Source organism: Babylonia areolata, chromosome 8 (assembly GCF_041734735.1).
Source record: "Babylonia areolata isolate BAREFJ2019XMU chromosome 8, ASM4173473v1, whole genome shotgun sequence".
NCBI lineage: Eukaryota > Metazoa > Mollusca > Gastropoda > Neogastropoda > Buccinidae > Babylonia > Babylonia areolata.
The window spans coordinates 47100461-47121570 of NC_134883.1; the positions used below are offsets into that span (position 1 = coordinate 47100461).

The window sequence follows — 21110 nt, forward strand, 5'->3', positions numbered from 1 at the left end:
AGTGAAAGTCGATAAAAGTTGATGTGATGTGGGCAGTAAATGAGAGAAAAAGGGGGTTATCAGCGCCTTAGTTCACAGCATAAGGAACAGTTTTCATTTACTGATTCATGTCACACCCTCGTCCGGAACCCACTCCCTGACATGTTTCCTAATTTTATGTCTGGAAGGTTGGCAGCTATGTCATTATCCCCATTGTCCTCATCATCATCATCAAAATATGAAATAGAATGTTTATAAAAAAAATTTTTTAAATGTCACAGGGTGAATTAGTTTGATTTCCTCTCAACTCTCATCCACCGATGAATTCATGTCCGTATAGAATGCGTGTCAGTTCCCTCAGATTGATTAGGGCTGTTGGCGTGATGATCTTTATGTCAGGGTTGCGTGCCCATGATCATTCATAGTAATGATTGGAAGGCCAGACGTTCAGGCTCCAGTACAGGTGGATTTTTCAGCCAATAGTCAGCTCTTACCAGAGTTGAATGTGCTGTAGTCTTAAATTGGAAGCCTGGGACCACACAGTTAAGAATCATCCACTTCACAGTTATATCTTGAGTGTTGCACAAAATTCCTGACCAACACTGTAGGTATCTGTATCTCTTGGGCCTGGTTGACAAAGGGATATATATGAAAGGAAGTGTAGAGTACAGCCTTGTCACATAGCCGTTAACTTAAAATAAAGCTCCATAGCAGCATTGTTGTCATCATCAGCCTCATTCAACGGATCATTATCTGTAAAGAAAAAAATTACTTCAGATTCTGTTACCTTCCACTCTCTGCTCTCATGGTGACCTCAGTTTCGATCCCTTCCACTTCCATGCTTGGTGTTCAGTATCGGTAGATTCATGGTGGACTATCATTGGAGGGATGTGGTGGCACTCTCTGCTCTGTGGAGGGGACACTCACTCCGTCTGGCTCTGTAACAAAGTGATCATTGTCATCAGTTGGGGGCTTAGTAGGTGGTGGTGTGTGAATTTTGAATCGGATACTGCTGAACACCACCAAAAGTGACTCGGCACCAGTGTAGTCTCCCTCCTGGTGTGGGGCCTCTTGGCAGCCTAACATTGATAAATCCCTGTGGAGTGCCGATGCTGCAACTGCAGCAAGTGTGTCTGTGAAAAGAGGACTTGAAATGAGTGGCGTGTAGTAATTCCTTTGAAACAAAATGAGTAACTTAAAAAAAAATTTTTTTTCTTGATAAGGTCTCCAGAGAAAACCAAACGCAAACGACAGGCTTCGGGAGAGGGCAGGGTTCGACGAAATTCTCAGGGCAAGGGCAGCCCTGTAAAAGTTACTTCCAGTGGAAGCAAGTCTCCATCGAAATACAGCCCTACAAAAAATTCAACTGGTGTTCCTCCTGTTTTATCTTTAAGTGAATCTACTGAAGCTGTGGATGTTACTGCTCCTGTGGATAATGAATTAGTAAGTGTTTTGATTTCATTTGTCTTTAAAAATACTGTTGGCATTAATCAAGTAGGAGTCCGTTTTAACTCACTCACTGCCATTGTCTGCAAATGCGGATGCCGTCGGACGAAATGGAAGATGTCAATGTTTTGTATAGGAAAAGTGTTGTAACCAGATTAATGGGTGAATATATCTTGTGTACTGTTAAAAAAATGTTTTTAAATCGATGCATTACCTTTGTTCACATGAATGGAGTGACAACACATTCCTAAATCATCAGCATGATATGAACTAATTTGTATGATAGAACACACATGTGTTATACTGACTTTGTCAGGGATGTGATGCATAAATGCATTCTTTCATTTCATTTAAGATTTAAAAAAATAAAGAAAAAGAAAAAAAGAAAGTCATGTCTATCAGTAAAGGCAACGCCTTTTGATAAAGCCTAGAAGCCATTCCTGAGAACTGAGCTAATTTGAGGAGAAAATTGGGGAGGGATTGAGACTCAGGTGTGATGTCACTGACAATGGCTGTTGCAGCGCTACTGCTGAGACAAGTTATCTTGTCGTTTTGATCTGACAGAAATTCCTGTCGCAACAAGCGTGCTTGTGAATAAAAAATGCAAGCAAAACAAGATTCACTCTTGTGTTCTAGAGTGTACATGTGTGCCAATACATACATGTCACACGTTGGTAACATAATTTTGACAGGGAAAACACACACATGCACACTCATGCATACACGTGCACACACACATTTACCATTTCTCACATAATAAAACTTTTCTTGTTTTTATCCATCCTGATAATGGAAGGCCTGTTTCCCCTCTGTTCTGTGTTACCGTGGCACTCATACACATAGACACCCCAACCCAGCCTATACAGGGTGCATTTCATTATCGCCGAAACATCGGCCATTCCTGCACCATTCGTGGGATTGCTAACACCAGTCTGTTTAATAGCTTGAGGGGGCTGTGCCCCGAGATCTCCCAGCTGGGCATTGGCCCTGCAACCCACCAGGAACCTTGCTTGGACCCTGGACACCAGCTACAGTCCCTTCCACATCCATGTACAGTTTTATGTAATTAACATAAACTTTATCAATTCTCAGCTTAATGTAGTGTTTGGCACCACAGATTGCTGTTTTCAGATACTGTTACGGTTGAATATTGCAGAATTTTATGGATTGTGAATGTTATATTGAGAGATCTAGTGAAACAGGGGATAAGTAATAATATACATTATTAAACATTAAATGTGATATTTCTTCATATGACAAGAGAAAGAAAAAAAAAACTTGAAAATATAACTGAGATGTTCATGAACATGATAGATAAAAATCACCTCATTACAGGATTTTCCTCCTGTGGTGAAGCCAGCTGCTGTTCCACGGCGATCGTGTCGGGCCTCAGCAGACGTGAAGGAAGAGAGGGACATCAAGCCTGCTAAACTACCACACTGCAAAGAACCTGTCAAAGCTGCAGCCCAGGAGAATGTTCCTGATCTGGATGTGCATCACGGTCCAACCATGGAATCTTCCAGTCACCCTGTCAGTGAAACAGAAGCTGATTCCACAGGAGAATCCCACAGAAAACTGGTATGGGAATATGCCATTTTGAAGACTGCCATGTTGCTAGAGCAAAAGCATTGACAGTCAAACAAAATTTTGTTTATCGTTAAGTTTGACCCTTTTAACTATGCATGTCAAAGACCATTTAGAAGAAAAAAAAAGTTACGGGTTGTTTTGGTTTTTTTAGCATAAATGTCTTGCAGTAACATTGCAGAGTTAAATGTTGTCAAATTTATGAATATTTCAGAAAATGTTTGTTGAGAGCGCTAGCCAGCGGGACAAAGGGGAGGTTACCTACTTCCAGGAGGTTATCGGCCGTAGTTGCTTTCGTTTTCTCCGCATAGGCGGATAGTAGTTTGCACAGGACAGGAATGTCAGACCCCTGCCGGAGTCTGCACTAGTTGGGTCACGGTAAGTATGTTATTTAAACGTAATTTTAGATAGAAAATTTCCTTTGAGAAATAGATGCCAGGACTTTAACAGTAAAATTCTTTGCGTGTATGTTATATTTCATTTTTCAGACATTGGGTGGGTAAGTCTTCTTTCTGTCAGAAATAGTGTGCCTGAGGTTCATCAGTCATTAGATAAGTTCACCCAGTGTGTTTGTGAGGAGGTTTTTTGTGGGCTTTTTTCCCATCTTTCCTGAACAGTTGTACTTACAAGGAGAGGTTTTGTGCCTGCCTGCACAATTATGTTGTGGTCACAGTGTTATGTTATCAGATTGTAATCTGGTCTTGTTCATTCTTGCAGACTCGTGAAGAGAGAAAAATGGAAGCTATCATGAAAGCCTTTGAAAAAATGGAAAAACGAGAGGAACGCAGGAAGGAAGCACTTGCTCGATTGGACAAAAAACATGTTGACCACATAAAGGTACTGATCAGTTTGTCTCTCTATGCCACTGTCTCAATATATTTCTTCCTTCTGTCCACCATCTCACATGCATAGGTTTACACACATGTGGTGGTGAAGAAAACTGGGTTTTTTTTTGTTGTTGTTGTTTTTTATCATGTTAGACTGGTGCAAACAAGGCCTGTTTGTGTGCTCTGTTGGCTACATTTTGTGGCTCAAGCAGTATTAAGACGCCTCCAACAGGCCTGTCATCTGCTTAGCCAAACAGCGTACTTCCCCGCCTTCAGCACTGAATAGCCATTTCTTTTGCCAGCCCTGATCCTGACAGTCACCAAAATTTAGCTCTGTCTCACCATAACCTTTTCCCAAGGTTTTAGCATTGATTCTTTGATTCTTGCTATTCCTCTGCACTGGGTGGTGGCACAGTTCTACATGCCTCTCCCCTGTCCTCTCCAAAAAGAAATGTTGAGTCCTCTCCCCTACTTACCTGTGTTGGGGACAAAGTTTATTCTGAATATATTTACCAGCTGAGCTGGTGTGTATACAATTTTTTGACGTGATGTTCAACACACTTTAGCCGCACAATCCACTGCCATGAAGTAAATAAGTGCAACGCATGTTTCTAGAAACTCAAGTGTCATCTGCATATTCTACTTCTCCACATGAACATTTTGTTACAACACTCAGTATTTTTTTCTTTGCAAACTGTTCTTCTTTCTGTAGTGGCTTTGCCACAAAAATGTTTTAATGCACAATCAACAGTGCTACAGTCAGCTGATTTTTGGAAAGGCATGCCAGTAGGTGTTCTGAACTTGGCTGAAGACTTGACTCTGAAGTCCGTGCACATGTGTATGTACAGGAAGAGCCTGTTGACCGAAGTCAAGTGTTGAAGTCCATGCACATGTGTATGTACAGGAAGAGCCTGTTGACCGAAGTCAAGTGTTGGAGCCATGCAGTGGGAGTTACTCTGACCCAGTGGTGGACAGTATAGTTGATCAGACATCACAGTCGCCAGTGACTCCCACCAGCCAGCTTCCGGAGGCAGATGTCAAGGTCGTCGTTAAGCTGGAGGAGCCAGCCCCAACTGTTGTGGAATCCCCACAGAGATCTGCCAGGTACATGGTTGTGGACAGTTGTTCCCAAGATAACTCACTACTCCCCTTAGATAACTCACTACTCCCCCCTAGATAACTCACTACTCCCCCTCTGAGTCTCCAGGTACAATTCACAGTCCATCCAGTGGTGTACTGAATGAAAAAAATATTGTGTCATCAACACTGACAATTTATTTTGTTGCCACAAACATTTTTGTAAATGTCTCAATAGTGAAATATCACAAAGCGCATACATTCTGAGATAGAAGTATAAGCAGTCCATCCATCCATCAATAGTCTTATTTTCTTGCTTTGTTATTTCAGAGCAAAGAGAAGTAAGTGCTGGATTTCTGGAATCTCTATAAATAATAAATTATAACAGGTTTGAAAAATGTTACTGCTTATTCCAGATAAACTTTCAAATTATTCTCGTTTCATTGAGCAATCTTGTGGGTTAACTGACATTTGACCTGTCTCTTGCTTGTTCATTGTCTTTCTATGGAAGTAATGCCACTGGAATAGGTACACATGATGGGGCAGCAAAAATACATAATGATAATATTTGATTCTTTTCTTCAGGCAAAAACGAATTAAACGTAAACGTCGAAACAGCCGTGTGATGAGTGCCATTGAGCCTCTGTACACCAGCCCTCCAAGGCCACCAGTAGCTCCCAGGCCAACGATGCCATCCAGTACGAATGTTTTCCCCTCTGCTGTGGAGGAGATAAAGGAGGAGCCCATGGAACCTGTTCCTGTCTCCTGCGTTAACCTGCCCACTGCACCTTGTGTTGAGCCACTCCCTTCTGTCATGGAGGACACACCTGCCTATGTGTTCAACAAGAAGAGGAAGGTAGGTCCAGTGAACAGCCTTTGTCTCTTGGCCAGATGCTCGCATTGTTGTTTGATTGGATGGGTGAGGGGGATTTTTTTTTGTTTTTTTATCTACATACAAGATGAATTTGTGAGTACCATGAAGCAATGTAGACAGTTTAGGTGGTTGGTATTTTTGTTTTTGTGTTTTTGTTCGTGTAACGTGATAGTTCACATTGTGTATGCTGTATATTGATGCAAATGCTGTAACAGTGCTGTGTTGGGACAGACCTGATGTTAACTTTTGTAAGTCTTGGAATGGAGTACACATTCATGTTTCTGAAGTGAATGTCTTGAAATTGCTTTCAGTATTTATTCAGCGACATGAGTGGATCCCGCAGCCCTGAGGGCCCTGTCAGGGATGAGGAGATGTTCGTGTCATGCGCCCCGGGACCACGTAGCTCCATGGAACACATTCAAAGAAGAAACAGCACATCGGCTGCATATGGCCGCATGTCTGATTCGAACAAAGGCAATGCTAAAAAGGTCAGTTGAATGACATTCAGGTCCATCAGTGCTGTAGCTCACAAAACTTGCATTACATGTCATGTATCAGGTTTATATCGCCACTTTATCCTGAGCCATTATTTAGAAGCGCAAAATGAGATGTATCATTTATTTTTTCTAATTCATTTGTAGATGCCAGAACAAACACCATCAGGAATGGAATGGTGACCACAGTGAAAATTACTTGTTCATTGTTTTTTTTGGTTACTTGGTATTGCTGTGAAATCATGGTACTTTTCAAATTTGACTATGAAATTGAATTAGTGTTGAAGATAAATGTTCTCAACATAAACATGATTGTTGGTTTCCTGAAACCTGAAGGGTTAGAGAAGTGTTATTGTTGTGTTCAGAGATGCAGTGTTGTCAGAATATACAGCAATTTGCTGGGCTGTCTCTTGATGTGGTAGTGTTCTAGAATATAGAAAAATATGGCTGTGTGTGCTGTCATCTCTCAGTATGCTGGTTTAGTTGATTGTAGCATTGACGTAACTCATATTTATCCAGCAAGGTTTGGAGTATTTGATTACATGGACATGTCTATTTGGTTTGAAAGGGTGATGTGAAGTAATTTTGGATTTCAGTGGAATGTTTGATAGATTACTATTGTCGTTTTGTTGTCTGTAATTCAGATTTAGCTGGTTGGTTTTTAAGAGCATTTGACTCTTGTTATTGTTTTATACTGATTGTCAATGATTTTTTTTCATAAAAAGTGTTTCATTGTTTCATTTTGATTTTGTTCCCCCCCCTCCCCCACAAAAAAAGAAAAAAGCGTGTGGTAGTGCTAGCTTTGTGTACGATGAAAAGATTGACGCTAAATGTTGATTGAAGGTGTGTTGTTCACAGCGCTGGTTGCGTCAGGCGATGTACGAAACGGTACCACTCAGAGTGGAGACGGGGGGGCTGTCCCCCAGGCCGGCCTCCACAGACAGCTGCTCTCCCCCCATCACTAGCACATACACTGCTACTCCAGGTCCTACTGCTACCATCACCTCCGCCACTGCCCCCTGTCTGCACAGTCCTACTGGATCTCCTTCAGGTGAGGCCCTCTCACACTCGGTGAACATCACTTGTTTGGTCTCTCACATTGTTTGGAGCAGGGCCATCTTTTATGATGATTGCCACTTTTGCGATACAGAAGAGATTGATATGTTAGGGAAGGTTTTTCAGATCAGTGTCGCATCTTACAGAAGGGTATACTTGAAATCTACCAGGAAGGTAATGTATGAGTGTAACCCTTTACAGATGAGTGTCATATGTTGCAGACGAGACCAGGCACTAGAATGTATTTTGATTGTGAATTGTGTTTCAGATTTTGTCACTCCATTGAAAAAACGCCGCTTGGCTCCAGAGTTTTTGCCGTCCGCATCTGCTGCTGCACAGGCGACTCCTGTGAGTGAGGAGTCCACTTGTCATGTACTGTCCCCAGTGAGCGCTGAATCCACTGCCGCATCATCCACCATTACTTCACCTGCAACTGGTGACTCTCTGCCCAGAGACAGAGTGTGGATAACTCCTTCACAGGAGAAAAGACCTCGTATGAAGGGAACCTGCCTGTTTGGCAGAAAGAAAGGGAACGGTTTGTTGGTGCCCACCAGCAGTTCAAACTCTGCCTGTGATGAACCTGTGCCAGGAAGCAGTGGTTACTCTGTTGTAGCTTCTGCAGGGAGTGACATTGATTCCCTGTTGGACCCTATGTCTTGTAGTGAAGTGTTGAGCCCTTCATGTTCCCTTCAGACAGGGAGCTGTGCCAGTGCTGGTAGCTCGGCAAGCTCCACTGTGGGCACTGCTGCTGACAGTGCTGAGGGCACCATGGAGGGCAGACAGCACAGTCCTGGACCCTCGGCCTCCACTAGTTTAGCAGCCTGTGTGATACGGCACCTAGAGCCTATTTTAGAGGTGCCTTTGGTGGACAGTTCTGATGCTGCTGTGGACACTGGCCAGGTGAGAGATTCTCCACAAGGGACAAGTAACAGTGATAGTTTAGGTGTGTGTAGTTCAAACAATGAAGTGTCCACTGCATGTGTAAACAGTGCAGACAGTGATTGTCAGGAAGACAGATGCTTCAGAAAAGACGTGGTGATGGCAGAAAGTTGCTCAGTGGCTTCTTCTGGGAGGTCCTATGCTCTGCAAGATCAGGATGAAGATGTGTCTGAATCTCAGCCTCTGTCTGATCATGTAGAGGAAGACGAAGGCAATGAAGCGTCTGGTAGTGTGAGTGTCAGTGAAGAACTCAGTAGACACAGTGAAAACATCAGCTGTGCAGTGCCCCAGCCTACAGCTGACTGCCAAGTGAACAGTTCTCAAGACTTGTTGTCCTGTAGCAGGATGGCAGCTGGTCGTAGCCCCAGCCAGGAAGAAAATAAACGGAGATTATCATTGCAGTCTTTGCTTGTTGTGGACAGGACAGAGGATTCACATTCAGGCAGTGCTGATGGCTCAGAGAGAGCCGGGGTCAGTTCAGCCCAGGACAGTAGCCCAGGTGAGAGGGAAAGGAGTGGTGTCAGTTCTGCTAAAGACATTAGTGCTGTGTCCTCTGTGGTATCCATGCTAGGGGAGACGGACATGTCATCAGACATGGAGTGTGGGCCGTCCTCCAGCACACAGGCCTCACACAGCCACCCAGTGGACACGCTGGATACCATGGTGTGTAACAGTTCTGATGTAACAGGGTCCAGTGCCATCTCTTTTGTTTGTGAAGACAGCAATGTAGACTCAACCACTCAGAGTGGATGTGTTGTGCGTGTGGACCTGAACCAGTGTGATACAGCAGACAGCGGCCTGCAGGCAGCAGAGAGCGAGGAGAGTTGCTGTGATAGCAATTCGGACGAACAGGCAGAGCATGGGGTAGGGAGGGACGGGGGCAGTGTGTCCTCCTCAGGACCTGCAGACTCCCAGGGTGATGATGGGATGGATAGCGGTCAGGGGGGAGTAAGCACCAGCAGCTGTGCCATGTCGTGCAGCACAGCCTCTGTGTCCAGTTCCCACTACAGTACTTCGCATACAGAGGTGAGCCTGGGCACGTCAGTGTCCAGCTCTGTGTATAGCAGTGTGCAGGTGGACTGTGCCCCGGGCCACCCTGTGGCCCACCTGGCCTCCACCTCCACACTCTTCACCACTGATTGCTCTGAACTGTCGGGCCCCAGCCAGTCCAGCTGTCAGCAAGGCCACACGCTGCCCACCTCCAGGGCTGACCACCTGTCCAGCCAGCAGTGTGGGGGCCCTGAGCTGGACGGTGTGGACAGTTCGGAACAGGCCTCCAACAGCCCCTTCCCTGCTGCTGAGCAGTGTGAGGCCAGCACATCCTCTAGCACCACTGACAGGCTTCCTTCAGAGGACGGAGACACCTCCACACGCCCAGTGTCCAGCAGCCTTCTGCAGACACCTGCTGATGTGGACCTGGCTGTGTCCAGTGGGGGGGTGGACGGTGGGGAGGACAGGGTGGTGGTCAACGGCAGCCAGCTCCATGGCAGCATGGTGTCCAGCTTCAGTGAGGACAGCTCAGGCAGCAGCTGTACCAACCCCTCCGCCACTGTCTCCTCTTCTGAGGCACAAGCTGCACCCATTGCAAAGCGCAAGGTCAGTGCTGGTCTGCTTCACTTCACCTTCAGTTCAACACTATTAGCACACTTAATGGTGCGTTTAGATATTTAGTATGTTCAGTGAATGGTCATCAAATGCGGCTCATCTGTCATGGAAACTGATTTTTTATTGTTAAAGAGGGGTGGCTTGGCTTTGTTTCCTCAAGTCAGGTTATGGTGCAGTTGTGTCCCATTGAACAAAAGATGGTTGATCTCAGATCAGACCTCTGCATATATGCTTGTGCCACGGCAACATTTTAAAAGCAGATAGAAGGTGTAGGTTTCTTTGAAATCAAGAAAAAAGAATCAAGCAGAAAATTTGTGACTTCACTCAGAATTTGTGTTGAAAAACGCATGGAGAGGCTTGATATCCATCCCATAGTGAACCCGCCAAATAGATTGAAACTTAAGCATACTTCATGAAATGGAATTAAATCTCAAACGTCTGCTTGTAGAATGGATAACACTTAGAGAGTGGCTATGGTCTTTTTTAAATGTGGCCCATTGTGCACTCGATGATAGGAGCTGGCAGTGGCCAAATCAAAATGAGTGATATTTCAGGAAGTTACTTAACCCATCTTGTCCCCTGTTGCAGAAACAACTTAACAGCTATTGATATCATTTTGGTTTTCCTTGAACTGAATATGTTGATAAATTCATCTGCATGTCATGTAATGTCAATGGCCTAGCATTAAAAATTTTGGACATGAGTGTGATTTGAGCATCCTTTTTGTTCAGGTGAGTCTGTCCGAGTATCGCAGTCGTCGTAAGGATAAAACAGGCTGTGCTGCAAGTACCTCTTCTGCCACCTCCCCTATGAGCTCCACTGAGCCCAACACTCTGATCAACAGAGCCTATGCAGACCACTGCATCTCCTTGGCACCTCTGCCTCTGTTTGAACCCATCACCATCAGGGACAACAGAGAACACAAAGGTGAGTTAGCTTCAGCCTTGTTTCCAGTTTTTTGAAACCAGTCACATTCAATAGGGCTACTGTTGGTTCATACCTCTTGAAAATCTGAAATTGTTAAGGATATTTAAAACCATTGTTGTACACAGAGGGGAGGTAACCTACTTCCGGGAGGTTATCGGCCATAGCTACTTTCGTTTTCTCTGCATAGGCGGATAGTAGTTTGCACAGGACAGGAATCGGACTCCCTGCCCGAGTCTGCACTAGTGGGTCACGGTAAGTATGTTAGATAAACGTAATTTTGCCCAGAGTGATCGTGAATGGATTGCGATTGTGCCTTAATTTTAGCCTGATCTCCCAATCGAGGGACATAATTTTGCAACCTGTTTGAAGACATAATTGGACACAAAACAGAAACGCCAAAGAATCGATAGACAGGTAGAAAATGCGGGGGGGAAAAAAAGCAGTATGAAGTGCACAGGAACAGGTGTCGAGATGGCTGCTGTCAAAAGAGGGCGCTAGCCAGCAGGACAAAGGGGAGGTTACCTACTTCCGGGAGGTTATCGGCCATAGTTGCTTTCGTTTTCTCCGCATAGGCAGATAGTAGTTTGCACAGGACAGGAATGCCGGAGTCTGCACTAGTTGGGTCACAGTAAGTATGTTATTTAAACGTAATTTTAGATTTCCTTTTAGGAAGAAAATTTCCTTTGTACTCAGTGTCTATATTTTATATAGATCTTTTCTTTGTTTTATGCATGAAAAGATCTGTTTTAATTTCATTTTGGAATTGTGGATTTGATTTCGTTTGATTTCATTGTTGTGGATTTGATTTCATTGCAAAGAGTTGTAGGTTTTGCTTTCTCTGTAAGTCTGAGTTGTGCTTTCAGTTTCCAGTTTGACAGCTATTGTCATTAATCCTGGTGCTTTTCCAGATGAAAAGGAGAAACGTATGAAACCAATGAGTTTGTCAGACAGACTGCGAATTGAATTTGGTCTTGAGACAAGTGAAGAAGATGAAAAAGACAGCAGTACAGGTGAGTGGTGGTACTTGCTGTGAAAGCAATGTGTGCTGTGATCTTGACAACCTTTTGCCATTTGGGCTTGCCAGTGGGTGGTGGGGACATTCTCTCCTGCTTTCAAGTATGCCACATCTTTTGTTATCCCCTTTTTTAAATCCAGTTTATCCCTGTACTTGAATAATTTTCATGATAACTGTTAGGAAGAAAATTTCCTTTTCACCACAGTTAATTTTATTCCTTATTTTAAGCGGGAAAGATTAAAATCAAATGAAGATTATTTAGATGATAAAGTTCCTGTTTCTGGAAAGTAACACTGCTGATAATAATTATTTTTGTGCTTATGCAGGACATGTGTCTGTGTGCATGTCATCAGTAATTTGACAATCATTGTTCACTTTTAGGCTCTTTGAAGACGAGTGACATACCCCCACCACCACCTCCCCTTCCACGCAATGGGAAGGTGGGTGGGGTGGTAGGGAGGAGGCCTGGCAGTGTAGGGGGCCCACAGACGTCTGCAGAAAGTGAGTACATGCTTGGAGGCAGCATGGCTGTTCAGTGCCATTGTTTGCTTTGCATGGGAACTTCAATAGCTGCACATGACCTTTGGGCCTGTCATTTCTGATTTCCCAGACAGCATCGTGTTTAGTTCTTGTGCTTCAGTCCTCACTAGATCTGCAGTTGACTTGACTTCATACCTGATTTGTGTGTTTGCTCAGAAAGGCAGATTAACATATTATTTGCCTTTGTTTGCTTTGCATGTGTCTTCTTTTTTTTTCTTTTTCTTTTTTTTTTTCTTTTTTTTTTTTCCTCTTCTTTTGTGGACAGCATAAGTGGATGTCTTATTCAGCACGCTTATTTGTACAAGTGTGTGGTACAACAGGCCTTGGTTTACCTCTTTTGTGTGATCAGACTCATCAAACTTGCACTGTAGTTGCTGTTTTCTGTGATCTTCCATTTTTTCATTGAAGCTTTGAGTTCTGTTAAAGAAAAGCATTTAACAAATTTTAGGGTTGTTTGGATAAAGATTGAATGACTTCATTTTCTAAACACATTTTGGGGGTAAACCAGACTAACTGCTAAATATTTGTATATTGTTTTGTCCTGAAAGAATCATCCCCAACTTACTCTTTGGTGTTGCCCAATGCTGGCAAAACTAACTACGGCCATTGTATATTGAAGTCACTGATCAGATCATCTGTTGCATGTTCAGTGTGTAATTTTAAAATGGAAGCATTGTCTTTGCATCAGCTGGTGTATTAGTTAACTTGCCCAGTATTTGCCATTTGGTTTAGTTGCAACTTGACTTGGTTGTCCGAGGGCCAGTTTTCTATTTCAGAACATTATCCACAAACCCCATGCATGACCTTTCAGTCTGACCCTGAGACTGACGGCTTTTCTTCCTGTCTGCCTGCCAGGCTGCATGTCTATGTGGTGATGTTGTGTATGTGTGCCATTATTTTCAGGGTCTTTGGACACATCAGATGAAATTGTGTGAAAATGGTTTAATGACGATAGTTATTTCAGCCGCAGTCAGTTTTCTATTTGTCACAAACTGACTGTTATGGCCCAGCATGGTTAGTGTTTGAACAAACAGGAGATGCAGCCCACAGACAAATAAGAATTGTTAACTTGACCAGCCCTGCACCCAGCAGTGTTCTGACATCAGTCTTCTGTTTCCATGTTCCTCTAAATGCAAGCAAAAGGAACTAACTTGTACAGTATTTTAAGGTTATGTCCACACATGTCAATTTAAAGGGTACAACAGTTGATTTCAGGAAAACTTTCCAGTTTTTTTCCCCATCCGTATGGCAGAGAACCCTGCTTAGGCTGTAAACTCCATAGGGTTGAACAGCTTAAAGTATAGATTGAGATTGAAAGTGTGGATTGTAAAAAAATAAATAAATTTAAACAAAAACAACAACTAGGAAAGCAGTCACACCCATTTTCAAACACCTGCAACCTTCCCTTACCTGGAAGCCTGCTCCTCTCCCCACATGTCAAACACTGCATTTGTCTTCATTGTCCACTTTGAATAGTTTACCCTTTGGGTAGAGGCTGTCTGATAGTGGTGATCTGGGTCAGTATTTGTCTGGGACTGAAGGGCATCAGGACTTTGACCACTTGATACACAATCATAGTTTGTGTATTAATAGTGGAGGTTACCACTAAATACCAGTCTATTGGCTGACACCCTGAAGGTCAAGTTGTTGAGGGTCTGGGTCTTGATTTGCTGAAGATTGCATTGTTGAGTTTTGGATTGGAGGGTCTGTAGGGAGGCCCCGGTAATTGTGTGTGATATGCAGGACCTTGAAACAGACAAAGCAGAAGGAAAGGTCTTTCTCCTTTTTGACACATGACATGAATTTATGTTGCCACTGCAGATGAAGAAGACGGCCAGCATGCTTCATCCTCCACCATCGCAGGCAGAAGCTCCCCATCAGCTGGGGCAGCACCAGCCGATGCAGAGAGAATCTGTCATGTCATGCTCAGCTCCTGGTTCTCCAAGCTTCACAGCAGTCACCACTCCACTGCTGCCACTGTGGTGGAGGTTGCAGGCCCATCAGCTCTGCACCAGCACCCCTCTTCTTCACCTGTCTTTGCTACTGTCACTGCCACACAGTCATGCCTGCCTCAGTCATTTGGTGAGAACTCTACCTCCCATTGATTCACAGTGCCTTTTCTTAATTTTTTTTGGTGAGGGGTTGGGGGGGGGAAGCGGGTATGGTCCTTCCCCCTTTAAAAAAAAATTTTTTTCACAGGGGAGGTAACCTACTTAGGGAGGTTTACGGCCGTAGCTACTTTCGTTTTCTCCGCATAGGCAGGTAGTAGTTTGCACAAGACAGGAATGTCAGACCCCTGCCGGAGTCTGCACTAGTGGGTCACAGTAAGTATGTTAGTTAAACATAATTTTAGGAAGAAAAGTTCCTTTTTCTCTCTCCTTTACTGTGAATATTTATTCCACTTGTTTATAATTTTTGTCTTTGTACTGTAAAGTTCAGTCTATTGAGTGCACTGGTATATAAGCTGCACCCACTAAATTTTGAAAAAAACTGAACTTCATACACACATAAGCCGCACTTATTACCGGTACCGGAACACATACCGATACTACAGATAAGCTGTCAATACTGTAGGTTATGAAATAAACACAAGTGGAAACAATGCACAAAAAAGCAAGCGAAAATACTGCTAGTACCACAAAAAAGTAAAGAAACACAACGAAAATAAGATCCATAATTCAAGGATAGTCAGATTTATTCAACGTCGTCCTGCTTACTGAATCCACTGAAATCTTTGTCTTCTGTGTCCGAGTTGAAGAGAAGCAGCACAATTTCCTCCTCCATCATGTCACTGACTTCAGCCTCACTTTCACTTGATGAACATGAACGCAAGGTGGAGGTCACTGCTGGTTTGTTGCTTGCACTGTCATCTGCTTACATCACATTTTCGGCATGATGAGGGTGTGCGCGTGAGCAGAGTACACCTGAATGCTGATCTGAAGGCTTTAATGTGTGCGGATTTGATTTTTAAAACGTGAACAGTTAGCACACTAACCTGAAGCTCATCCAAAAATTCATGGACAGAAATCATGTTTGGTGAGTTGAAGGGCAGCTGAGATTAGATGAAAACATACACTCCCAGGATCATTAAAATCCTCATATAAGCTGCATCATTGTATAAGCCGTTGAAGCTGGGAGAAAAAGTCGTGGCTTATAGACCGAACTTTATGTACTCATATTTATGGGCATCTGTTTGGATTTCTGTCTTGTTATTGTAGTGTAGGCTGATTTTCATCTCTTTCCTCACATGCGTTACAGTGTGCACACTTGAGTGATGGAGTATTTATTAGCATTTTTGCAAGTCCATTTATTATGCGTCAGTGTTTGGAACCAAGACAATTAAGCCATTATAACATCTGAGAAATCAGAAAAACAGCATATTGTGATCTGAGCAGTTAAGTTTTAAGCAGTAGAGCTCCAACTGATGACAGTAGGACTGGTTGCAGTGTGCTCACATTGTGTGTGTGTGTGTGAATTCCTGGTACTGGGGGTCTGATCACATTGTGTGTGGTGTGTTTGTGTCAGTTTCTGGTACTGGAGGTGTGATCACATGCTGTGTGGTGTGTGTGTGTCAGTGGCTGGGACTGGAGGTGTGATCACTTGCTGTGTGTGTCAGTTTCTGGTACTGGAGGTGTGATCACATGCTGTGTGGTGTGTGTGTGTCAGTGGCTGGGACTGGAGGTGTGATCACTTGCTGTGTGGTGTGTATGTCAGTGTCTGGTACTGGAGGCTCACAACTGCCCAACGGATCTCATCCCCCTGGCCCAGCTGCCTTCTCCACTGCTGCCCTGTATGCAGCCTCCACATCCCAGGGACAGCCCCACGGGGCACAGACCTTCACAGCCTCTGGCAAGCAGCAGCCAGCCCGAGCTCCACCCCCTCCCCCCAGCACCGCCTACCCTCCCTACCTTGCTCAATCGCGGACTCACTGTCTTCGTGCACAGACCCCTCCGGTGGGCCCACGCCATGCCGACCAGCAAGGCCCCAGTGGGGCTGTGTCCCCAGCCACTTCTGCCCCAGTGGGCAATGGAGTGGCTCCATCTCGCCATCCCCCCCTCGTCAACTCTTCTTCCAACCATTCACATGGACGCTATCACTTCAGCCCCTTTTCTCACAATGACTCCGTCAGCCATAAAGGGTCCTACACTTCGGACAGGAAGCGACGCTGAACAAATGATATCCTCGGTAATGCTTAAAGTCTGTGGCACATGTCCAACTTGAAGGCTTTGGTATGTCAGCATTGTCATGCTATTGATGTTGTCAGGACAAGTCCATCATTGATGCTTTCAAAACAGTTGCTAATTTATTGCTTTAGGTTCCATATTTCCAGGGCTTTCCAAATGTATGTCTCGGCAACAAAAGGTTTTTTGCAGGCAGATTTCTAAATGTTTGATTCCCCCCCCCCCCCCCTTAGTTTATCATCAGTTTCTGTTCTGTTCAGAATACATGGTGGGTTTTTGTCAGGAATTCATATTGGAGACACATTTATCAGATTTTTTTTTCTTACCAACAAAGCAGTTTTGATATGTGTGATGTTTTAGCTCACAAACAGGAGAGTGCACTATTGTTGTGCAGTTTGATCTCAATTTTTTCCTTTTTTTATTTTATTTTTTTATGCTGTCCCATCATTGCACAGTTTCAGTGGCATTACTCCCATGTCCCTCGTGCAGCCACATCTGGGTTCGTCCATTGCAGTCCCCGCGTCAGAAGTTGACAGGGAACTATCATTAAGTTGTCATGAGGCCACACACTTTTGAGAGAAAAATTTGCATTGCTGCAGACTTCATGGTGCCAGTACTGATTTAACATATCGGGACAACACTTACTAAGCCAACTACTGACAACAGTAATGAGTTCGATGTAGAACTGGGCTGGGTGAGCATCTCCCCCCAGAATGCAGACTGCTATCACATCCCACCATTGATTGTCCTCTATGAATTTGCTGACGCTGAAGACAATTACCGGACTCGACTCAAGCATGACCGTGGATGGGGTGGAAACTGAAGTCATCATGAGAGCAGGGCATGAAAGGCCATCAAATTTGGGACAGTTGTTTTCTATATTGGTAATGAATAAGGACGATGATGATGATGAACAATACTGTTTGGAGGTATTTGTTCACAAATTGCTGACAAGTTTTAGGGTACTTTAATATTTGGCATCATATATTGACTGTGTCGAACTGGCGCAGCTCTGTTAGCCAAATTTTTTTTTAGACTTTCTAGCATGTATTATGAAGACGCCAGACCTGTTTCTGGCTTTTTGACCAGTGTGATTTGCTACGTTCAGGCTGAGCAGTGAGTTGTGAGAGGACTTGGGATCTGTTGGCTGAAGATGATGGGGAAAAACACTGGTCTTTGGTACAAATGGTTCAAAACCCTTCCCTCCATGGACTGTTTGACAAGCCTGGAGATGGAGGACCATTGCCAGACTGAATTGTATGAACAGTCGGTCCGTTTTTGTGAGGTGTTTGAAGTATGGATAATGTGGCCATGTTAACCATTGTCTTGTGACTAGTTGATGTGACATGTGCATAAATAAAGTGAGTCTGTGTAATAACCATGCGTTCATTGTGTGTGCGCGCGAGAATGGAAAACTGACATCTGCATTCTCTCTGAGAGTGGGCAAGCGTTTTGTCTGTTGAAGAACAATGGCATTTTTCACAACACACACAATTCAGATTTAACCAAATCTATTTCCCCCTGACATTTGGTAGCGATGGCAACCAGTGTTGGACAAGTGAACAGGTGGTGATGAATGCTGCACCCCTGGCAAGTTGACAGGCCAAGAGCACATTTCAAGATGGGTGGAGACAGTCAAAAACCAGGAGTGAAGGTGTAAATATTTTTTTTATACTAGAAAAAGTCTGTGGAGAAACAGACCCTCTCAATTCGCTGTCACATACACAAACATCTTCTCACATATAATATGGTTTAAAAGTGAAAAGACCAATTGAAACACGAACAGACAAAAATTATGCACATTCCCTCTCGGATATTTGTATTATAATTTGTGTTAGAATTTTATAACTTGAATTTTGAGACAGGAATGACCAATGAGAGAGGAAGTGGATGCTCTGTTCCGTAAATTGTCAGAGATTTGGATCACACCTTGAACATGGTGACATATGAACAGAAGCTTGTGTGTGCAAGCATGCATTTATGCTTTTAACTTTGTACAATGTTAGGTCATTGTGAGAACTAACACAAGACTCCGGGTTGGCAGGTGAGAATTCAAGGTCACAACATAGTGCAAAGGCAAAATGTGCAAGTATGATAGCGATTCCTAAAACATACCATTTTCAAAGTTTAGGTCACATGAGTGCAATTTGTCAGTTTGCAGTGTCTTTTTTTCTATTCCATTATTCTGATGTTTGGATTAAGTGCGTATCTCGCACACGTCTTGAAGGCTTTGCCTCTTTTTTCCCGGTTTTCCGGCAGCAGATCAGTTAACTCACGACCATATATGTAGCAAATGTTTTGCTGTGAATACTGCATAAAGAAGAAAATTAACAATAAATCCTCTGGACAACTTCATTCTTGACATTTTCACCAGTGTGGGTGGGTCATCCAGATAAAGAAATGTGGTTTCTGAATACCTGATACATGTAGCTTGAAGCAGTGACTGTTTCAGCAGATTGGTTACCTTTGTTTTTTGGCCCGACACATTGCCATGAATTGCAAATTGTTGGTTGTCCTAACCCTGATCACTATGCTGTGTAGAAAATGTAAAATCAGTTGACCTTTTATAAAGGTCATTGTAGGCTTGAAGTCCAAGGAAGGACATGGAGTAACTGGAACAAAATTAGCACATCTGTATCAGTGAGTTTTTAATTACTTGATCAGTATGTAAATAACATGTGACAGGGGCATCCAAGCCATCAGTGGATGACAGATGTGTTGACAGTGGACATGGAGTGGAGGGTGCTGGTGTGCAGGCAGATTGGAACACCACAGGTTTCTCTTTGCCCACACACTTGCTCTTCCCCAGTAAACCTTTCCAGATTCCTTGATAAGTTGATTTGAAACAAAAATAAAGATTTTGTGATGTTTTATTTGTCAGTCATTACATGAACATAGACTATTCCGTTTTTCAAGAGACTGTACACTTTATGAACTGTGTTGCAATTCACCTGATAGTATCAGTGTATACGAGTGTCAAGAAACATTTTCAGATGTTTAGTGTAAAGTAAGATACTTATTGCTTTTTTTTTTTTTTTTTAAATGCTTATCTGCAAATAAAGTGGTCCTTGTTTTTGTTCATTGTGAAGAGATTGAAACTGCAAATAGTTGTACCCCCAATGTTACAGGTGATTGAATCGACAAGCTCAAATGGCTGCCAGGTGGATTTGCTGTATTGATCATTGTTGTGTTTTGTGTACTGTCTGTGCAGTGCTGTGAATAGTATTTATATTGGCAGACAGGCAGCTGTTGGAACATGTAGGCCATTGTGTTTCTCCCATGGTATGATCATTGTACAAAGGTTTCCTTTCTCTGCTGACTCTTTCGTCAGTGTACAGATCATCCTTCATCATCATCACACATAATGTACATAGTGACCAAACATGGGTTGCATGTATGTACATTTTGTACAGTGGCCAAGTTGAAGTACTTATTCTGTGGTTCACTAGAGTTACCTGAATCAGGACTCCTTGGGGTTAAATAGAGCTTCTTGTATATTAACTAGAGTTGTGGCACAGGATATTTGTGCTAATTGTGCATTTGTATTTAATTGAATTTTGTTGTGTTGTAAAGTTTTGTATTACTGATGTGTTTTTTTTCTGACTTCAGTGTACAGAGCTTTGTTGTTAGATGCTATGTACCGCTTAAATTGTGTACAGAAAGAGACAAGAAAAGTGATGTTACAGATTTATCACCATTGCCTTTGTGTACTTTTGCACTTCTTGAGAGTACAGCACAACACAAACATCCACTATCACGTCCAGAAATAGACTACAGTTGTGTGTACACGATCAGTCCAGAAATAGACTACAGGTGTGTGTACACAATCAGTCCAGAAATAGACTACACCTGTGTGCACACATCACATCCAGAAATAAGACTACACATGTGTGTACAGAATCAGTCCAGAAATACTACTACAACTGTACAAGTGTGTGCACACAATCAGTCTAAAAATATACCCCCAAAAGTGTGCAAACATCACATCCAGAAATGGACTACAAAAATATATGGATTTGCTGGAAAAATACAGATGAATAAAGCATTAAAGGGGATGAGAAATGAAGAGGACATTTATAATATTGACTTTACAGAAGGGATACTCTTTAACAGACAGAAGCCCCGGGCAAATTTTAATATGACAGAGTTATTGTTCCTTCCCCAACAGCATATTTTCACAGGGTGGCAGAAGACCCTTTAGAGACAGTAGCTAAGGAAAGACCTAACAAATAAACACAGCACAGAGTGCCAAAACTTAGTCACTGAATGAATACAGGCAGAGCCTATTCCTGTTATATAATATCCAACACTAAGCACATTTCTTGTCAATTTCTTTGAAGTATGCCCATCACTCTATGATCATACAATGAAATAAAAAAGGTGAGGCCCTCTGAATGGTACAGTGTCTGACAACAGTCACAGCATGCCATGACCACTGCGTCCTGCGAGGACTGGTTAGGCTGAACATTAACAGTTGTCACCTCCCTTCTTCACTTCCTCTGAGTAATAATAACAATGTAGATTGGCACTCCTGGGCATGGAGCTTGTGGCATTTACAATAAAGTT

The 21110-nt window shown here is 43.2% G+C and overlaps 1 protein-coding gene across 3 annotated transcripts in view; it reads left to right on the forward strand.

Annotated features, from left to right (window-relative positions):
- LOC143284881 (uncharacterized) overlaps positions 1 to 20238 on the forward strand; it is a 40266-nt gene extending 20028 nt beyond the window's left edge. For 2 of the 3 annotated variants that reach the window (XM_076591990.1, XM_076591992.1), the window contains exons 15-27: positions 1203 to 1422; positions 2761 to 3003; positions 3727 to 3846; positions 4741 to 4940; positions 5499 to 5769; positions 6099 to 6275; positions 7140 to 7332; positions 7606 to 9872; positions 10613 to 10808; positions 11717 to 11818; positions 12205 to 12324; positions 14185 to 14445; positions 16078 to 20238. In XM_076591990.1, coding sequence (XP_076448105.1) covers positions 1203 to 1422; positions 2761 to 3003; positions 3727 to 3846; positions 4741 to 4940; positions 5499 to 5769; positions 6099 to 6275; positions 7140 to 7332; positions 7606 to 9872; positions 10613 to 10808; positions 11717 to 11818; positions 12205 to 12324; positions 14185 to 14445; positions 16078 to 16532 — 4825 coding nt within the window. In that variant the 3' untranslated portion in view covers positions 16533 to 20238. The remainder of the gene's footprint in view (positions 1 to 1202; positions 1423 to 2760; positions 3004 to 3726; positions 3847 to 4740; positions 4941 to 5498; positions 5770 to 6098; positions 6276 to 7139; positions 7333 to 7605; positions 9873 to 10612; positions 10809 to 11716; positions 11819 to 12204; positions 12325 to 14184; positions 14446 to 16077) is intronic. The other variant, XM_076591993.1, reaches the window with a different exon arrangement.
- Positions 20239 to 21110: the final 872 nt, after the last annotated feature.